Raw genomic sequence first — 21,237 nt, forward strand, 5'->3', positions numbered from 1 at the left:
AGGCTGCAGAGAGTTCCTGCTACCCAATTCTGCAGTGTGTGTAGTCTCCAGGATAATTGCTCCATTTTACAAATTATGAATCTGAAACCATTAACTGATCTCATTATTTTCTGTAGCATTTTCCCACTTTATGTGGGTAGTAGTCATAAATCATAATAATGCACAAGCAAAAAAATGAATTGCAAAATGCAATATTCAAGGGATGGAAACACCATCTTTTGCCCAGCTTCCTATCCGCCTTCTGTACTGGACTTGTGCACTGCTTAATTTTAAGCAGCATAAATAACCAGACACTGCAAATGCACAGAATAGGCCAATAACATATCATGTATATAAAATTGTCATAAAATTGTTATGTCCTGTCTTACATTCCTGAAGCTATCCAGTCTCTTATAAATTTAGCAAAAGAATAGAAGAATAAATTTCAGTAGATTTCACTTGCCAAATAAATCTAAGCCAAACTGTGAACAGCAAAACATAGCCACCAAATGGCTTTTTGGGCCTGTATAGGGCTGGAAGTTTCTGCTTGAATTCATAAATGCATTGTGTTTGTTGGTGTTTTTGTTGTTGTTGTTGTTTAATTTATTTGCTAGATACTAGCAATTAGCAGATAGATAGTGATGTTTGCAGTCAGTGTGTAACTGTGTGTCTAGAAGGTTTATTTACTTGCACTTTCAATTATGAAATTTATATGCATGCTGGTAGACGCGCGTGCATGTGCATATATATGTATACAGTCATATGCACATAAGGCATGGTCCAGTGAAATAAAACTGCATCTACATCCAGATATGTAAAAGTCTGTTCTTTTCTATAGAAATAGTTAGTATAAATGGCCAAATCCTCAGTAATCTAAATGATTAGAATAGGTCTCACCAAAATCTATATAAGGAAGACATTATTTTATCACATTTCCCTGCACATTTCAGTATTATATAATATATGAACAAGAGCAGACTTTGCAATTAAAGATCTTTGATCTTTTTTTAAACAAATAATGACAGTTGGAGGAAGGATCTTGTGACATGCACCATTAATTGTGCATTAGGGACAGCATGAAACACAAAATAAGAAAAGCATTCAAACAAAAGCATTACGTTTTCTAACACTGTCACAAGAAGACAGATGGATCATTCCTTGGGCGAAGCCCTCTGTTCTGCAGTTCTGTGCTGCAAAATTCATCAGCCCTGGCTAGAGAGATGTCTTACTTAACAGCTGCAAGACATTTATCCCCAAAACATAGCCCTGTCCCATGTTCTCATTCCTAGTCTGCTGTATGCAGCCTGCTTTGTTTTCCAGTAGTGTCCTGGTTCCTCTGCTAGTAACACTAACCATGCGGAATGGCTCTTTTCTGAGAAAAGAAGCTGATGTGAGGCACTTTGGGTGGCCCTCCCTCCCTTGGATGTACTTTTCTCCTGGCTTATCTGTAACAGAGAAAGATTTGTCATCTGCATGCCTTGGAGTGCACTGCAGAGAGGCATGTTACAAAAAGCTTAAGGGGTGGAAGACACCTGTCTCTTCTAACAATTTGATATGAAAACAAACACATTGACCTAGAAATTCAATACCCTTGGATATGTGTTCTCTTATACTTCTCCACTATCTGGAATAAAAGGGGTGTATATTCATTCTCTTGCTTCAAACTCAGTTAAAGTCTTGATAAATAAAATGTCTTTCTGGTGACTGAATCCAATTTGTGTGTGAGATTGTGATATTTCAGGGAAAATGAGACCTGAAGGAAATTACTGGTAATTTTCTAACAAAATTAAATGCATTGTAAAGCTTGCAGTGATATCTGAGGATTTCTTCAATGTGTGACCCAAGAGGAAAAAATGCAAGTGCCTACAGAGACTTTTTTCTTTCCCCTAGATTCTGCTTAAACAATCTGCTTCTTACCACAGGAAATAAGTTCCATACATTTCAGATAGGTCTGTCATTATCTTATTTCTTGCACCACCAAGCAGAGTTTTGGATAAGATGGGACTGGAGATATCCATACATAATATTGTCCATTTCTGAGAGGAAGAAAAGACATACAAAGCATGCAAAGACTCATATTTGTTTCTTGATAACTCATCTAAGAGCTCAGAAAGAAAGTGAGCAAGCAATTGATACAAACTGACTAGCTAAACAACTAAGCTGAACGTGAATAAGGGCATTTTATTCAATTGTCAAAGGCACACATTTAAAGCAACACAGTGTAATCTTTTTTGTAAGTAAATCCATAAAAATTCTAATCAAAGAGGATGCCCTAATGGTAAAGGGATAAATAACTGCATAATGACAGTATTTATCAGGGAGGTAAGATTCTTCCAAACAACATGAGGCGCTACAAAGCAACCACATTCCAGAAAAGATACCTGCATTGTAAATAAAAATAAAAATAAAAATGTCTAAATGGAACAAAAAAGTCCAGAACAAGTGGGTCTTTATTAGCTTCTGTCCCCATGAGTAATTGTTTTGTTCTTTAGTGTTGAAAGGATTGAATTTACCCTTATCCTTCCCCAGTATAGCAGATTTTTTTTCTCTAATCAGTCAAAAGAATCTATCAATCTGCTGTCAAATCTGCTTACCATTTTCTCAGCCATGAAAAGTCTGTCAGGGAACTGCAATGAACACAAGCTGGTATGTAACTTATTACTACCTTCCTCATCATTTATTGTTACACTGTCGTGCTTCTCCACAAAATCCTTAGGACTGAGTATCATTTGCTGTTTAAAATGAGATGGATTTATGGGCCCTTTTTATCTTAGATACTAATAATTTTTATATCAGGCATTCATAGAAAGGTATATATCTCTTGACATACCAAGAGATATATACGGTAAATATATAATAATAAATATAAATATAATATCAGTATCATTACATTATTATATAGTATATTATATATATTATTTTATAATATATATATACAATGTATATAATATATACATATAATAATAATACGTATAATGTTATTATATATATATTATATATAATTTATATATTATATCATATATCATATATAATATACACTGTATGATTATAGTATATTATATATTATTAGTATTATATCAGTAAATATATTTTTACTGATTATGTTTTCTTTTTAGTTTATTCTGCAGAAGCATTCAAAAGCAACTTTCTAAGTGCTTTCCAAGGACAGGATGGTTACTGTAGAATAACAAAGGTCTAAGAGCAACAGTAGATGTAGGAAAGGAGCCCAAATGAAGCAGAAATTGGGCAGAACTTCATTCTTGGCTTTGTTTTCACTGTGCCCTGATGCCACCAAACCTCTTCTGTGGCCTTTTGCCAATGATTCATGTCACTGTAATAGTTTTGGCTTTGGTTACAGCTTCCAGCACCACAGCAGTTCCCTTGTTTATACTTATGGAAAGCAGCCGCTCTCCAATATGTTGTTCTCATTCCATTCTTCTGGGAATATTTTTGCCTGTAGCGTACATATCCCACTGTGGAGCTGCTCTACCTGTTGCAGAGGTCTGGTACATCCTCACAGTGACCACAGCCTTCCAACCCATGAAGCATGTTTCTGGGTGCACCCATCATCTAACCCCTTCAGTCATTTATCACACTCCTTTCATATTTTGTTGCAGACCCTGGGGTGACAGAGGCCACCTGAGATCCTGAAGCAGACGGTGGCACAGGGCTGAGTACCTGTAAAAGCTACTCTAAAGCAAGCTGCCTTTGAAAAGCAATCTTCTTACCTTTACCCTCATATTTTTGGCTGCTCTATAGTAGGTCACATCCTGCTGAAAATGAACCCCCTCAGAGTAGGAAATTGTTTTCCAACCAGCTCTATCTGTCTCTGCAGCTCTTCCTGCACCTCCCTAAGAATGAGATTTTGTCCTCAATGGGGAGCAGAAGAACCCTTTTCAGTTGGCTTAAACTGGTTGTGTGACTGCACACTGAGCTGGGCAGGCCCATTTGACCAATCTTCTGCCACTGCTTTCTAGACTGTCTCTGGGAAGTTATCTTCTAAAAGAAAATACAGAAGGACATCTGCATACTTTAGGAGAAAAGGTGTTGCTATGGCTGGTATAACCAAATCCTTTTGGTATTCCTTTCTGGGTGGGAGAGGTAAATAATATTACCAAGGAAATCATCATTATTTACATTATTAACCGTTATTTTACTTTATAAAGAAAAAGAAAGACCTCGTGAGACACAAAGGGGACATAAAATGTGTCTTAATTTTTCCTTTTACTGAAGTAGAAGCCAGTTGACAGATCTTAGGAGGGTTTTTTTAAGTTACTGACTGTTGACAATGCAAACTGCCTGTGTAAAGATTTCCCATCCCAGCAGATAGGATCCAGTTTCTAGCACCCAGCAGCCCATCAATATCAGATGACATAACTTTTTCCTATTTTCTCTTTGAAAAAAAAATATATGCCAAATGTAAGCAGCATTTTAGAAAAGTGGACTTTGCTATGAGAATTTTTAGAATAGTGTTTGCTTTTTTCTGCCTCCTCACTTTTTTTTTCTCTTTTGAAAACATGAAAAAAATTGCCTCATAGATGCTGTCCTATTCCATCTGACATGCATTGATTTTTCTCCACCATGTTTCAAATGGAGCCAACACTGGCATGGCTCATTTTGTTTAATAGGAACAAAAATATCAATTTAATTACTACCTAGTCCTGTCATGCCAAAACATGACTATTTCTGTAACAGCACTGTCCACAGATATTAGTACAGCATTGGGAATAACGGTTGTTCATTTGCTGCTGTGCTCTCATCCAAGGGGAAACAAAAGTGGTTCTTTTCTGCAAAAACTGAGAATAGGAATGAAAACCTCCTTCAAAACAAATTGTTGAAAAAATGCTTTGTGACTTTAGTAGGCCTTGGATGACATCCCATTTACTTGGCAGATGTAAGTATTAATAATAATATTATTGTCTTAATTAAAAGTATAACATTTAAAGATGATCTTTTATATAGTTTTGCATTCAGAAAATTCTAAGAGTTATATTTGATAACAAAACAGCATAGGGTAGAGTCTAACATTTGTTCTTGCTTTCTGTGTTAGTGGATCTGCATCTTGTTCATGCTTGCCTGTATGAATCTAGAATGGCTGCAGTGAAATTGATGCTCATATCCCAGACACATAGACAGGTTAGTTACAGCAGAATTTCACCAACATGTTATTCTCGTAACCAGAGAAGCCGGGTTAAGTGTATCTGAATCAAGGTTAAGGACTGCACGAAAACTGGCCTTGAGCACCAGTCAGTGGCATAGGAGGAGTTCAAGTGCACAGGAGTTCAAACCTGATGCACTTGGGGTGAGCACTGAAGAGGGAATCCAACATGAACGTATTTGCAAGAGGTTAGCACCTGCACTGTAATCTGTAATAGAATGGTTTGGGTGGGATCTCCTTCCAGAAGTCTCCAGGGCTGGCTGCATCTTCTCATTTAGTGTAGAGGGTATCAGAGGACTGTTTTCTGAAGTGCTTAGAATACTGGGAACACACTAAAAGTTACAGAGAATTGATCTCAAAACATTCCCATACTTCCGTAGTTTCCATTCTCTGGTTTTATGACATTTAGCAGTCTTATAGGGAAATATAATGAATTCATATTCACAAATCTCTCTTGGATAAAGCTGAGGCTGATCAAATGATCTTTCCTGTTGGAAAACACTCATTTTAGTAAATCAAAATTTCTTGAGAAAGAATTAATAGGATGGTTCCCTGGCTGCTGGCCTAGAAGCCTTGCCAATGTACAGCCAGCCAGCAATCTTTCTGTGAAGAATGTTCCATTTTTTAATTTTTCACCTTCAGTTAAAACATTTTTTTTCCTCCTGTGAAAGTTTTAGTGGGCACAGATCCTTTATTTTCTGGCCAGCATTGTCTGTATGTTATTAGTAGTATTTATGATGATTACAACTTATCAGGCTAGTGGCCTTGTGTGATGAACATTAGCTTTTATATTACTTTGACCTTCTCTAGACTGGATGAACATTTTTACTCTTGGTTTCCCAATCATTTTAAAGAACAGGACACAGATAATTTAGAAGAGTTAAGGAGCTCAAGTGTAGGATTTTACAACACTGTGTCTATCCTATTGATTAGTTCTGTTTCATCCCTGCAATATACTTACTGCAGCTAGGCAAACATACAGAAATTGTTCTTTCCTTTCAAGAGAAGTGTCAAAACAATAAACGGGTAAGTCATACCAGCTGTATTGATTTGTGACAACCGTGATGTGCACAATCATTTGGGATTCAAACATTTATCTGGGGAAAAAAATATATATATATTTGCTACATTGGGCCTTATTGGGAGAAAATGATGTTAGGCATCTAAAAATTCTCCGCATAGTGGCTAGCTTTTAAATGTAATGAGATAACTGCAGTAAATTTCCATATTAATCAATAAAATTAAAGGCAAAAATCAATTTTGTCTGTGCAAGTGTGTGTGACACCTCCCTAAGAGCCATACCATTGGGATGGATTCACGCCAGAAAAACTGGCCATAGGTTGATATAGGTTGATTATTTATGGCAAGGAAAAACACAAAGTCAGCTTAGTGACAAAGTATCTGGATACTTTAGCAATAGGATGCCTATTTATAAATCTGGCATCAGTACCTGTGAAATGTGTGTTTCAGATCTTGATAACAATTATGGTTTCCTACATAAAACAGGGGGAAATTTTTTCTTTTGTTTAACAAAAGAACTAAGAAGCAGACAGATGTTCTCTGATATCCATGGCAACCATAAGGAATTTGCCACCTTGTTTTGGGATTAGCAAGGTATCATTATTGTAGCATAAAGAAACTAATAACGTTTCATATTCTATTTCCTCCTTTCTCTGCTGGAGTAGATGATGAACCTTAACACCTAGGCAGCCTCCCCATGCCACCCACAGTTTGACAATCTTTTCAAGGTTGTAAAATGTTAAAATATTAATTGAAGGTATTTGAAAGCTTACACTTACCACTTCTGCAATGCAGTATACAAGATGTTGTTTCACTATAAATTTATTCAAAAACATAAACATTTCTTTGGTGCTTTGTTCCTTACTTAATTATTCACAATACTTAATGATTATTTTGTGTGTGTTTGTTGTTGTTGTTGTTTGTTTGTTTTGTTTCTGTTTTTGTTTTGAGGGGTGGTATGATTGCTGAGCTCATGTCACAGCAGAATGATCTAATACCAATCAAAAAACTTGTTTTTGAGTGATAATAGTAAACTCAGAGCCCATCATTGCCTAAAAAGGTATTTGATTTTTTTCTTGTACTCATCACTTGATGCCTTTTTACTGCTCAGTCACACAGAACTATGAGGTCCTTCTTGTATTTTCTGTAACAGTCTTCATCTTACCTGTGTGCTCATGCACTCTCACCTGATAATTTACCCCTATTCCCAGATCACAGATCATTTATGAAAAGGTTACAACAGTGAAATCTTAAGCATAGAGTCCTGTGAAGTCTTTTAAAAAGTCTTTGGAACAAAATCATAAGCTTTTTACAACTCAGGCTGTAAACTTAACTCCTAGTTAGCTGAAGTGAATTGAAGCCTAGCCACAGAGTCATGGAAAAAAGACCAGTTTAGGAAGGGACCTGTGGAGATCCTCAGGTGTTTAGTTATTCACATGGTGAATATTTTTCTTATAGACAAATAGAAATTTGCATCTTGTCCTGTCACTCCACACCCATGTGAAGTTCCCCCACCTTCTCTGAATCCACCTTTTAGGCACTGAAGACTGTGATAAATCTCAACTGAACCTGCTTTTTGGTGGCTGAGCAAACCCAGTCCATTCAGCCTTTCCTTATCCAAGTTCTCCAAACCTTTCATCATCCAGGTGGCTCTCCACACATCTAACTCTAAGAAGGGCTAGAAAAATGTTGATTATCTTGACACAGCATGCAAGTTTCTCTACATTTGGCAGTAGCGAGAGACTATGGAGCAGTAAGTACTCAAGGAAAGAAAAAATAGGATGAGGATAAATGTTCTTCTATAACTAATTCTCAGTAAAGAGACAATAAGACAAGTTTGTTAGGTTTAAGCTCGGTTCTTACAAAAGAGGATATTGTCATAGAACACTTATTAGCGGAGTGATTATGCGTAGACTAGATGTCACTAAAGGTTGAATTTATTTTCGAAATAACCAAAGATTTTCTTGAAACAAATTGCTTATAAAAGTGAAAAAGCATCATTTCTCGAGAAGACATACTAGATAGATCATAAATAATGATTTCAAAAGTGTGCCATAAATTCTATCAAGTTTGGAAAAAGTTCTACAGCACAAAATACTAGTGAATAGAATGAAAACCAGTGCAGAAAGTATAATCACAGTAAATTCTGTATGCAAGGAGACACTTGAAGTAATATGTCAAGACAGACATGGGAGTTATGAATTATAAATCAGTTGTGAAAAGAAGATAAGGAAATCAGAAGAATCAAGAGAATTGAGATGATTTTCTGAGTCAGACATTTGGGCCAAAAAGGTACCTGCAAAACAACATTAATGAATTCCTACTTTAAAGGTTTTATTCATTTTTATTCATTCATTTATTCATCACAATACCAGTGCGCTCTTTTAAACAGAAATAAAGAAAAAAGCAAAATACCCAAGGAAATATTTTTAAAAAATATTTTAAAAAGTAAAAAAGTAAGCATGGAAAGTGTGATTTAGCACAAACTAAAGGAAGACATGTTAGATGTCTGTAAATATCTGAGAGATTTAAAAAGCACAAGAAGGAAAGAATGGTACTGTTTAAGATGATAAGAAAGAACTGAGTGAAATTAAACAGAAAAAAATACACTACATAACTGGATAAATATAGTGAGGTGAGGTAGACAGTATAATGTCTCCCTAAAAATTAAAGGTGGGATAAACATATCTAAGCTATTTTAAAATTGTACTGGACAGATCACAAGGTATGCTGTATAAATATATATATTTTATAATATACAATATATAAATGTATACTATAATTATAATATACAATATAAAAATGTATGCTGTAGACAGTCATTCTACATTGGCAGTGGATTGGCTGAAAAGATCTTTGAGGTTCTACTGTCTATGACTATCAAGATAACACAAAAATATACTTAGGATAGTTTTTCTAAGAAAGGATGCATTAAATAAGAATTTTAAGACTGTAATTTACTATCTTCAACTATGTGAGAATATCTCATCAAAGTAAAGTCAAAAAGATGTATGTTTTTTCAGTATTTCAAACTGCATATCTTGAAAGAATTACAGATCAGTATATATTAACACAAATTTAAAGAATAGGCTATAGCAGGAAGCATACAGGCATGTATCAATGAGATTTATTTTATTTACTAGCTATAATTTCTGTGCCTGATGATGGAACCATTTAAACATCTCTTGGCATAAGGAAGAAGCAATAAGACAAAGATTTTATAAATGTGCTGCATTTTATTCATTGATTCATGTCAAACATTCAGACAGAATTCTCAACAACATTTGGCAACAACATTTGCTAAAAGTCTTGTTCAGAACATCTTGCATTCAGCTCCCATAGGGTAGTAGAGTCATAATACTAGACAAGGATTATCATTTTGCATAGTCTTTGCTCCTTTGTTTTTGCATAAGTGAACAAAATAAGACTTACTCTAACAACATCTCACTAAATTATTTAGAATTGCTCAAAATTATTGAAAGACAAAGAAGTGAAATCACTTTAATATGGTCATTTTTTTGAATACATGGGAGAAAAGTCTATGTTATGTGAAATGCTCAAAAAGCTAGAGAACCTACTGTTCAACCTACAAAATTAATTTTGTTGCTATCAGCTACAAGAAGATGACACCTGCCTGTCAATATCTTTTTCATACATATGTTGTATTAAACTGATTTTTTGTGCTGTTCTACATAAAGCGAAAGTTAGACGCCATCATAGTGCAAGTGGTAAGTTCTCCATTATTATTGGGTAAAGAAAAAGTTAGCTCACTCTTAACATTGACAATTCATTTTTTCTTTTTTGAGGGAGCAGTGATGTTGCCGTGAATAAAGATAACAGTTTACCCTGTTGCAAACATGAGTTTTAAGAAAAGTAAACCCCTGGAAAAAAAAAAAAAAGTAGGAAGTCTTCAAGGGAAAACTGAGTATTTCAGTGTTGCATGCCAATACTTCCGTGGAGTTTAATGATAGGTAGAGGGGAAATCTGTCAATTAAGCCTCATCAGAATGGAACCATATAGTGTATATAGTGTTCTCATATGAATGAAAAATGTGAAAAGGGGAATGTGGACCCTAGTAAAAATAGTAGTATAGGTATCACTGCCGTGCTTTATTCTGGTTTTATGAGGAAAAAGTTCTCAACACCTCATTAAGCATGAGGTGGAGTTTTACTTTCCCCTGCCTGATTTTTTTTAGTAAATCATAATCTAGCAATACGAGTCTTGGCAGAGAATTACACAGACTCCTTTCCACTGTTATTATATTTCCAAAAAGTCAATATGTACCTATAATTCACTTTTCAATTTTTGTTTATTTTGTTTCATTAATTTACCATCCAACGCTCTAAAGATTTTATGGCCATTATTTATATTCAGTGTCATGATGGAAAATTCACTGAGTTTTACCTACATGATTCAGTAAATACAACTCAGACTTCTCCCTTTCCTTGCCCTTGGTCAGAAGGTTGGGAAGGTATTGAATGTATTGAAGGTATCGAAGGTATTGAATGAGCAGTGCTTAGCAGTCCAGCATATTTACAGTTATATCCTTTTCTAAAACTGCCTTTGCCACTCTCAAGGTCATGGTAAACCACAATTAGTCTCTCAGTCTGTTTACAACTCATTCATCTCTCTTTTCATGCAGTCCATAGGTTTGTGCATAGACAAATCCTTTGAAGCTTGCCAAATAAAATTAATCCTTACATTTTTTCACAAGAGACTATGTGAACAAATGTTTCACATTCCTTCGTTAATGTTGGATCAAATATATGGGACTAGAAAAAAATAGTAACCTCCTGGAAAAAAAAAAAATAGATCAGATCTTTCTCCACTTTTCCTTGAAACAAGATATAACTTAGGATTTCACGAAGGATATGCAATTCAGTAATTTAGCACTTCTTGTCTCTGTAAAGAAAATATGTTTTTAGACAATTAATCCACAGACGCATTTCAGGATTTCCCTGGGGAAAGCTCAGTCACTGTTGGGATTTCACTGATAATGTAAAAGTAGGATAACAGAGATGTGCATGAAAGGAAAAAGAAGATGTTATAGCCAAACTAACAGACAAAAAAAAATAAAAATTCCTTTCCTTTCCAACTGCCTGAGTCTTTAAAGAAACAAGAAACAAAGCACTGAAAAAAAAAACTTCATCTTCTAACATTTTCTTAATGATAAGAAGGTGGCAGGAGAAAGAAGGTTTTAAAGGCACTTTTCTATTTCAGACTGGTTTGGGCTGTTTTTTTCAATTATCAGACATCTCATATGTCCTTACCATCAGCGTCCTTGCCCCTTCTCCTGCAACCTGTAATTTACTAGAAAGCTTTCCGAAAACCTTCCCTGAAGGAAATGTAACATAAGCAAGAAAACATTACTTTTGGTATCAGCAGCATGCACCTAGTAGCAAACGCTGTGGCACTGAGAGTTGAGTGTAGTGTGCCATGTGCTCTACACCTTCTCAAGGCTATTTTATGAGCCCATGTCCTCAAGTGAGCAATTAGCCATGCTTTTTGTTTCCAAAGTGCTAACAAACCCATGAAGCAAGAATGACTTCCCTAGACAGAACTCTTCAATGACTCACCCTGCAGATAAATGCCAGCTCTTTGTCAGGTGCTGTAGTGTATGGAGAACGAAGACGTTTTTAGCCTAAGCAATGCAGATTTTGAAAAATGTAAAAGTTATAAAATTAAATATACATAATTGAACAAAACAGACCAAATTTGTGGCAATCGAATAATTTATCAGTTTTCATTTTTTTATCACACAAGCTATAATTAAGCTCCCACTATCTAACATATGAGCTGACCAAGCAATTTTTTAAACCCACACAGAGTACTACTGAACTGAATTAGGTTTTATTCAGGTTCAAGGGTCCTGTTCCCGAGAATTAAGGTTTAAGACTAAGACATATAGATTTTCTTAACTTCATTTTGAAAGCTTTCCAGCTTGTCCTGTAATAGTATTCACAGCATTTTTAGGAGAAAAAAAAAAAAAAAAGAAGCTTGGGACAACAGAGTGGTGTGTGTGTTGTTATATGATTATAGGTTTTAAGAGCTATAGATTGTAAAGAACTATTATATCATTTTGACTGACTTTTCATAAATCTCAGGTCATTAATTTCATCTGATTTTCACTATATTCAATCTAAGAGCTTTTATTTCATTAATTTTCGTAGGATGTGTTGTGTGCATGTATTGCATGTGTTCATGCAGAATTGTGCAAGTGAATAACAAGGTGAGGAGGATTATGGCTAGGTTATGGCTAGCAAACAAAAGGATACAACCTAAAGAACCAAGGAAATATTTTCTAAATGAGGAATTAACCCAGAAATTGTTTTTTGTGTTTTTATTTTTATTTGCTGGAGATCAACATTAAGGATGAGAAATTCAGTCTGAATTTTAGGCTCAGAGCTATCTCAAAAACCACAGTAGTAATTATGTTCCCAAGAGGCTTGCACACTCTCAATAATACGACTTTTTTGTTGTTCAAAGCTTATTTGGGTCTATAGCTGTCAGATATCATCTGGATAAGTTTAACTTAATATTAGGGACAGCAGTGGTTAGATTAAGGGTAGCAGGAAAAGCTCACTCAGAGCCTAAGAAAATCATATTGGCGCTCATATGAACGTCACTTGCTGTTCTGCTTGGTTGAGCTACCAGAAGGAGACAGGAGTAATTAAGCAGTCTAGCCACCACTAAATCAGCCATTGACTCACACATCTGCTTGAAAACAATATATATATATATTCTATAAATCCTTGAAAAACATTTGCTTTCAGTTTGTGCAAGAGTTTGTCTAAATTTTGTAACTGACTAAGCCTTCTAGTCTGAGCTGAGCCCTAAAATGAGCCCTAACTAGAAGCACAGCTACTTGAGCCAGTCTCAGAAATAATGTTGCAGAATTAACCTGTTTTACCTTATCCTTTCAAATCTCTCTCATTCCAACATTTATGTAATTTATCAGCCTCTGCTTCTTCAAATGGGTCCCTGTAAAGGCCCTACTTTACACCACCTCCCAGCCCCAAAACAAAAATACAGACTGCTGCTATACAGAAGTATCTCTTAACTGTGAATCTGTGGATACTTTCAAATTGTTAATAATATATCTGAGTTTGCATCTCTTCATACTATTCATATTGAAGTTGAAGGCACTTTGCTTTAGGTAAGATCATTCTGACAATTAAAGATGTGGTTCTTGTTCAGTCAAGGATGACGCACTTTTCTGTAACACGGATGAGATTCTGTTTCAAGATTTAACTCCGAAATAGTGCTCCCTACCATCAGAAGTAACAATAAGTAGATTCATGTTCATGAAGGGTCTCCAGCTCCCTTCTCGTGCCAACAATTACCTATTTACTGATCTCTACTTCAACATACACAGTCCATTATCTCCAACATGTACTTGAACTGAACACCAGACTTGTCCAGCTTGGTAGTTCCCAAACTAAACTGTGCTGCTGCAGAGGAACCTCTCCTTAAATTAAGCTGTGGGCTATTCCTGCAATGAATAAATAAAACCTGATTATTTCATGCGTTAACCCCAATCTCAAACTTAAGCCCAAACTAAGCCAAAACCACTAAAATGTAGCCACCAAGACTTTTGCCATAAAAATGTGGAAAAAATGCTAATTTACTGCAGAGACCTTTAAGTGTGTGCATGTGAAGGTGTGTATGTGTGCATCTGTGTATGTATATTTCTTCATATGTTTAAAAGCTGTTTGGTTCCTCTGTCAGAGTTAGGTGTTTTCTCAGTGGTCCCCCCAAAATTGTTTAAACTAAATAATTTAAAATAATGTATAGCCAAAATAACACCACTGTTCGAAGCTGAATTGCTACCATCTCACCATTTCTCACAGTTAGTGACAAGTTTTATACACCCCACTCCAAACAACAGGCATTTCCCTCTTACTAGTCTAAAAGTACAGAGAAATATTAGACCCAAACTTACAGAAGTACTCAGGTACAAAATGCTAAGTAGTTTCTATTTCAGTGGGATTTTTAGGCATGCATTGACTGCATACAAACTGTTAGCATACCATAACCCTCATGTCAGGCTGCGCATGGGAGTTTGCTTCTCAGATCCTAGGGTGAGACACCAGCCTCTTCTTCCTATACATCCAAAGACACATTTCTGTGGGAAGGAAAGAGATGGCCATGCAGGCTGGAAAGGAGACCCAGGACTCTCCAGAAAGATGCAGAGCTAACACAGGACAATGGGGTGCTATATGCCTTCTCTGCGTAGCTGCTGTAAGACTGGTACTTATGGCAGCAAATCACAAGAGGAGTCTGTTTTGGGAGGAAGCCTGTTTAGTACCTTTTGGAGCCTAAGTCTGAGGGATAAAGAAGGCAGCATGTGAAGGTTTTTGTTTATCACGTTAAAATTGCAAATGGTATCTGTTTAAACCTACTTGGGTGCTAGAAAGTCTTAAATGCCAACATACAAGCAGAATCAAATATAATGTTCAAAGGTATAGTATAAATGCAAGTTTATCACATCTCAGAAATTGCGGCTTAGCTTTGTCCATGTGTAGACATGTGAGGTATGGGAAAATGTTTTTTACAGTTATTAATTTCTTTAAAGTTGCTTTGTTTTTACTTGTTACTGAACAATACTAGCTAAAATTGTTTTTGAGAGGGACTCAAAACCAAACTAAGCAAACAATTGTTTTTAAATTCCAAAACAAATAAAGTATTTTCTTGCATACAACTTTCAACCACATTTTGAAAACATAGCAGGGCAAACACGGTTTATACCTATATACTATGGCAGAAATCCAATATTCATCTGCTGTTCATATTGCAAGAAAATGAGATCATTAAGGTCAGAAAGAACAGCTGCTTTAATTATAACACCCTGATATATCATATCAAAGTTTTCATCATCTCATACAAACTCTAAGAACATACCTCAGGGATTCATTTCTATCATCCTGCTTTTTCCTTGGGACAGAGATCACACGAGCACACTCTAGAATATGTGCTCCACGTGGTGCGATGCTGTATAAAATAACTACATTGCAAGCTCAATAATGCTATGGCAACTATTGTTAATCTAACTTTTTGAGTCTTTATTCCTCTTTCTGTGGTGGCAATGTAAAGGGAAGCTGGTTTTGCTAGCTAGGGAGCTGCACTGCAGGCAGGTTTCATGGTCCTGCTACCATAAATCCCCAGGGCTCCTGCTTGGAGCATTCAGTCTGCCTGAGGCACCTGAAAGTATCCCTTCTTTAAGGGAATGGCTGCTTTGTGTTTCAACAGATGCTATGCTTCTGGTAGCGGAGAGATTAGAGGGACCATTCAACATTGAATCAGTCATGGATCCTATTGATGTCAAGATTTCTGAAGCCATCATGAACATGCAAGAGAACAGCATGCAGGTGTCGGCAAAGGTACTGTGTGAGTCGCGCCTTCTCTGTTGCTGTCACAAGCAGGGGGAAAATCTCCTGTACAGGCTTTAAGAAAGATGGTCCAGACCACTAGAAATTGCATTTGTACATTCAACAGTTCTTTAGGCTGCCTTTGAATCCTTGGTCTAGTTAAACAAACTAGAAGTTTTTAAAAATCATGCAACAGGGAGAAAGATACCATTTAGTAAACTCCAAATCAATAGTTGTAAGAGCCTTGAGGAAAAGAGATTTCTGAAAATTAATGGCAGCTCTGTAAGAAAAATCCTGCAGAATATGTCTAGTACTTTCTGCTTGTGTCTCATCCGTGATTCCCCATATTAACATACATTTTGATCTGTTTAAATCAGACTGAAGCACAATGTGTTTGAAGTGAATACAGAAAATGCTCCATTTAACCTCCTTTAATAGCTACTCTGGGGAAATATCATTACATTGGACAGCCTCTGATTAGCAGACCTCAGTTTGATGGAGTTTTGTCTGGAGTCTGACACAAAGATAAACAGAGTTAATGATACCCATAACCTCCTTTCCATTTTTAGTGCATGTGTGTACACAGATCACTGCCACCCCTGAACCCCACACTAATAAGGTCCTTTGAATTCAGTAACAGGTTCTGTTAAGCCAGCAGTCAACAATTAATATCTTTTCCTTAATATTCAGCAGTGCACTGCAGTTCAAAATCTAAAGTCAACAGCTTGCCAGGTTCTCTGCATTAGGAGTTTCCACCTGCATTGATCTCTCAGCAGTCAGTTATGTGCTGACCAGACTGCTACCTGAGTCAGTGAGTTTCCATTGCTTGTAAGGAAGCTTCCATAGCTGGAAAAAATGTGGGGATAAAAGGCAGGAGACTGAGGTTAATATTCTTCCTGCCAGCCCCAAATTAAATGCTTGTTACAGTCCCTGTGCTGCAGGATTATAAGGATTTCCTTCAAGATGCTTTTTACTTTCAACCTCCATGAAGGTACTCAGATTTTAAAAGTAGTCTACATCCTGTGCAATGAGACTTTGTTCTGGCAGCAGTGATCGAGGAGTGTATCAGCCAAATATTTTGGGAATCAAAGGCCTGCTTCAGCAGACTCAGTCCTTACCTCAAAAAAGAAACAAAAAATATTTTCATTAAAAGCTCACCAAAGACTCAGGTGTATTTCCTTTTCCTTTTAACTTGCTCGGATCTCACAGCTTTTCCATTAGTCAGGAAGCTGCATTCCCTGCCAGAATCCAATGACATCACCTTGGCACGAGCTCATCTCACTACTCATTTGTAATAGAGCAGGCTGTCTGTCCTATCCTTCAGAAATATTTTATTTGCTGTAAAGGTTAATAAATCACAGAAATTTCATTTGCACTCTAAACTTTTTCTTCTAAGAGAAATCTTAGCCAGTATTTTTTCAAATCTTGAAAAACAGAAATCAAATTATGTCAATGAAATTTATTTTGCTGTATTTTCATAGATAACAGAGCTGTCTATGTTTGAGGTGCTTTTGTATTTTCTGTGCAGACCATTACTCTCCTGAAATGTGATTTCCTTGCTTTCTAGGCTATATCCCTCTTTTTTCAGGTCTGAGCACATAGAAGTGTTTTATTATTAAAGAGAAGTATGAGAAGGCAAAGTCTTTGGGTTCAGCGCTGTGATCTTCTATGTCTGTCATGTCAGATCTATAAAGATGATATATGAGCAGACTTTGCATCAGTCATCTATCGTCTAATTTTTCCCCTTATACATACTGACCACTTAGAGCTTCAGTGAAAATGACAGATACCTTGCTGGATGTAATGGAGTGCACAGAATGCAATTGCAGACCTAATGCAGGAGAAGAACCACGCTTGTCAAATATTCTGAGACTCTATTCAGAAAGCTTCAGGCACGATGCTGAAATCATGCTATTTTCTCTTTCTTCAAAACATTTTGTGTCTTGCATTTGACTGCATCTGCTGAAAATGTGGTGACTAGGAATCACAGCTATTTTTCCACAAGTCAGTCAGTACTTTTTTACAATGGGAAAATGATGATGCACTAATAATGTCATGCCTGCAACACCCCCATACACACAGATTATTTTTCACCATTGACATGTAGCTTTTTCTACCTGAAAATCTGTCTGATGTCTGGAAAGATGCTCTATGTTGTATTCAGTAGCATTTAGGGCCATTTTGTATATTGTTGTATACTGTATGTATAATATTGTATATTCTCTTCAAAGGAATGGAACAAATAACAACAAACAGCTTCTTTTTCAAGGAAGTCTTACTAATCTCATCCTCTTTGTGGGCAGAAGCCCCAGAGACCATTTAATCCAATATCCATCCCTCTCCTGTTTCACATATTTCTGTAAATTGCCCATTTCCAAAAGTCACTTCCATTAAACTGCACTATCACTTTGTCTCTGTGTTGCACAATGATGCTTTGTATTATACCAGCTAAAACTAGACATTTAAATTTATTTGAGAAAAATATGTTTGGTATAACACATAAACCATATATTCCTGTGCACATGGATACAAAATTAAGTGAGCAACAATTTATGCTTTCCAAAATAATAATCCTATAAAAATAAATAAGCATGCTCATATGTGAATGATGAAGTCTTCAATTTTACACATCAGCAGAAAAATATATCATAAACTTCCGAATTTTTTTTATGGTTTATCCTTCCATTCTTCACTTGATGTAGTACTGAAGGTTCTGCCCAATATCTCTTTCCTACAAATACGCATCTCCTATTCAGCACTATACTTCTGAGAAATCTTCACGGTTACAGTTACACTGATAAATAAAATAGGGGAAAGGAGCAGTGCCTGACCTGAGGCCAGACTGATTAATTTCTATACTGCTGAGATCTACCTTCTTTGCAGCCCTTTCATTCTGCAAAGAACAAGTTGTAGCAGTCCAAGAAAAAGCCAATGAGTTAACAATTAATCAGTGGAGACAGTCAGGGCTTATTACTAGAGTTCACATTTGTCTTTCATTTCTGTGGAAGAGACAAACCCTCTGTCTTCCACTCCTGGCGGGTACACATCAATATTAAGACAAAATTATAGAGGTGCCATATGTACCTCTTCTATCCTTGTACTTCCAACCAAAGACATATAGGCTCAGCCATATGTCAGCTCAGAATCACAGAATGGTTGAAATTGGAATGGACCTCTGGATATAATCCAGTCCAACCCTCACTGCTCAAGCAGGGTCACATACAGAACATTGCACAGGATCATGCCCAAACAAGTTTTAAGTATCTCCAGAGAAGGAGACTCCAAAGCCTCTCTGGACAACCTTTTCCAGTGCTCTGTCACCCTCACAGTAAAGTTTTTCCTCATATTCAGATGGAACTTTCTGTGTTTCAATTTGTGTTGCTTCCTTTTCTATCACTGGGCCCCATCCTTCTTATACTCTCCCTTGAGATATTTATATACATCGATGAGATCCCCTCTCAATCTTCTCTTCTCCAGGCAAAACAGGCCCAGTTCTCTCAACCTTTCCTCATATGAGAGATGCTTCAGTTCCCTAATCAACTTCATAGCTCTCCACTAGACTCAGTCCAGTAGCTCCATGTTCCTCTTTTACTGGGAAGCCCAGATCTGGACACAGTACTCCAGGTGTGGCCTCACCAGTGCTGAGTAGAGGGGAAGGATCACCTCCATTGACCTGCTGGCAACATACTTCCTAATGCACCCCAGGACACCATTGGCCTTTTCAACTACAATGGCACATTGCTGGCTTATGGTTAACCTGCTGTCACTAGGACTCTCAGGTCCTTCTCCATAGAGCTGCATTCCACAAGTCAACCCCCAACCAGTACTGGTGCTTGAGGTTACTCCTCATGAAGTTCAGTACCTTGCACTTGCCTTCATTGACCTTCATGAGGTTCCTTTCTGCCCAACTCTCCAACTTGTCCAGGTCTCTATCAATGGCAGCACAGCCTTCTGCTGTATCAGCAACTCCTCCCAGATTTGTGATGTCAGCAAACTTGCTGAGTGCAAACTTGCACTCTATCCCTTCATCCAGGTCATTGATGAGTAAGTCAAACAAGACTGGACACAGTCCTAAACCCTGGGGGACAACACTAGCCACAGGCTTGCAACTAAACTGCACCACTAAGCACTGCACTTTGAGCTCTGCCATCCAGCCAGTTCTCAATCCACCTCACTGTCCACTCATCTAATCCACATTTCCTGAGCTCACCTATGAGGATGTTGTGGGAGACAGTGTCAAAAGCCTTACTGAATTCAAGGTAGACAACATCCAACATCCACTGCTCTCTCCACATCTACCCCGCCAGTAATTACATCACAGATGGATAACAGATTGATTTCCCCTTAGTGAATTTATGCTATCTGATCACCTTCTTCTCTTCCATATGCTTAGAGATGGCCTTCAGGATGAGCTGTTCCATCGCCTTTCCAAGGATGGAGGTGAGGTTGACTGGCCTGTAGTCTTCTTTTCTCTTCCTTCTGTTTGAGTTTTTCCAGGAGCTCCTGGCTCATCCATAAAGGTCTCCTGCTCCCTTCGCTTGACTTGTCACTCATAGGGATACACTGATATTGAGACTGGAGGAAGTGGTGCTTGAATACTGACCAGCTCTCTTGGACCCCCCTTCTTTCTAGGGCCCTAGCCCATGGCATTTTTCCAAGTAGGTCCCAGAAAAGACCAAAGTTTATTCTCCTGAAGTTCAGGTTTGCAATCTTACTTATTGCCCTGCTTCCTCCATTCAGGATCCTGAACTCCAGCATTTCATGGTCACAGAAGCCAAGGATGACTCCAACCTCCACATCTCCAACCAGCCCCTCTTTGTTTGTTAGTATAAAGTCCAGCAGCACATCTCTCCTCATTGGCTCATCCACCACCTATGTCAAATGTTATTGTAAATGCTCTGCAGGAACCTCCTGGACTGTTTGTGTCTAGCTGCACTGTCCTTCCAGCAGGTATTAGGGTGGTTGAATTCCCCATGAGAACCAGGGTCTGTGATCATGAGGCTACTTACAGCTATCTGTAAGTGGCCTGTAGTAAACACCCACAACAGTGTCACCCATATTAGCCTGCTCTTTTATCCTTACCCATACGCACTTGACTCACTTTTCATCTACCTGTAGGCAGTGCTGCATATATTCCAGAGGTTCTCTCACATAAAGCCTAATCCACCTCCTCACCTTCCTGGTCTGTCTTTCCTAAAAAGCACACAGCCATCCATGGCAACATTCCAGTCACGAGAGCTATCCCACCATGTTCCTGTAACTGCAATAACAATCAAAGCCTTGCAACTGCACACGGATCTCTAATTCTTCCTGTTTACTCCCCATGATATGTGCATTGGTGTGCAGGCACTTCAGAGAAGTATTAAAGCATACCAGTATCGCTGCTGCAAGAGGATATATACCCCATAGTCATGTCTTGTAGACACTTCCTTGCCTGCTGGAGTTATCCCCACTTGAGCCTTGTTTTGCTGGCTGGGGAGTCTCTAGATCTATCTCCTTCCCCCACCTTTCCTAGTTTAAAGCCCTCTTCTTCACCAGCTTGGCTAGTCTCTGAACAAAGATGCTCCTCCTCTTCTCTGACAGACATACTCCACCAGCTGCCAGCAAACAAGCATGTGCCATTGCATAATACAGAGCATCTTTGCTCCAAGGCCATTGGCTTTTCTTGTTTGTGTGTTGATTGTAGTTGACTCTTTCAACACAGTGCACATT

General features: G+C 37.4%; 1 protein-coding gene across 2 annotated transcripts in view; it reads left to right on the top strand.

Annotated features, from left to right (window-relative positions):
• The window catches only part of GPC6 (glypican 6), an 800,882-nt gene that overhangs the window by 707,794 nt on the left and 71,851 nt on the right, over positions 1-21,237 (top strand). For both annotated transcript variants that reach the window (XM_068676998.1, XM_068677007.1), the window contains exon 5: positions 15,407-15,537. In XM_068676998.1, coding sequence (XP_068533099.1) covers positions 15,407-15,537 — 131 coding nt within the window. The remainder of the gene's footprint in view (positions 1-15,406; positions 15,538-21,237) is intronic.

This window comes from Anas acuta, chromosome 1 (genome assembly GCF_963932015.1).
Source record: "Anas acuta chromosome 1, bAnaAcu1.1, whole genome shotgun sequence".
NCBI classification, from domain to species: domain Eukaryota; kingdom Metazoa; phylum Chordata; class Aves; order Anseriformes; family Anatidae; genus Anas; species Anas acuta.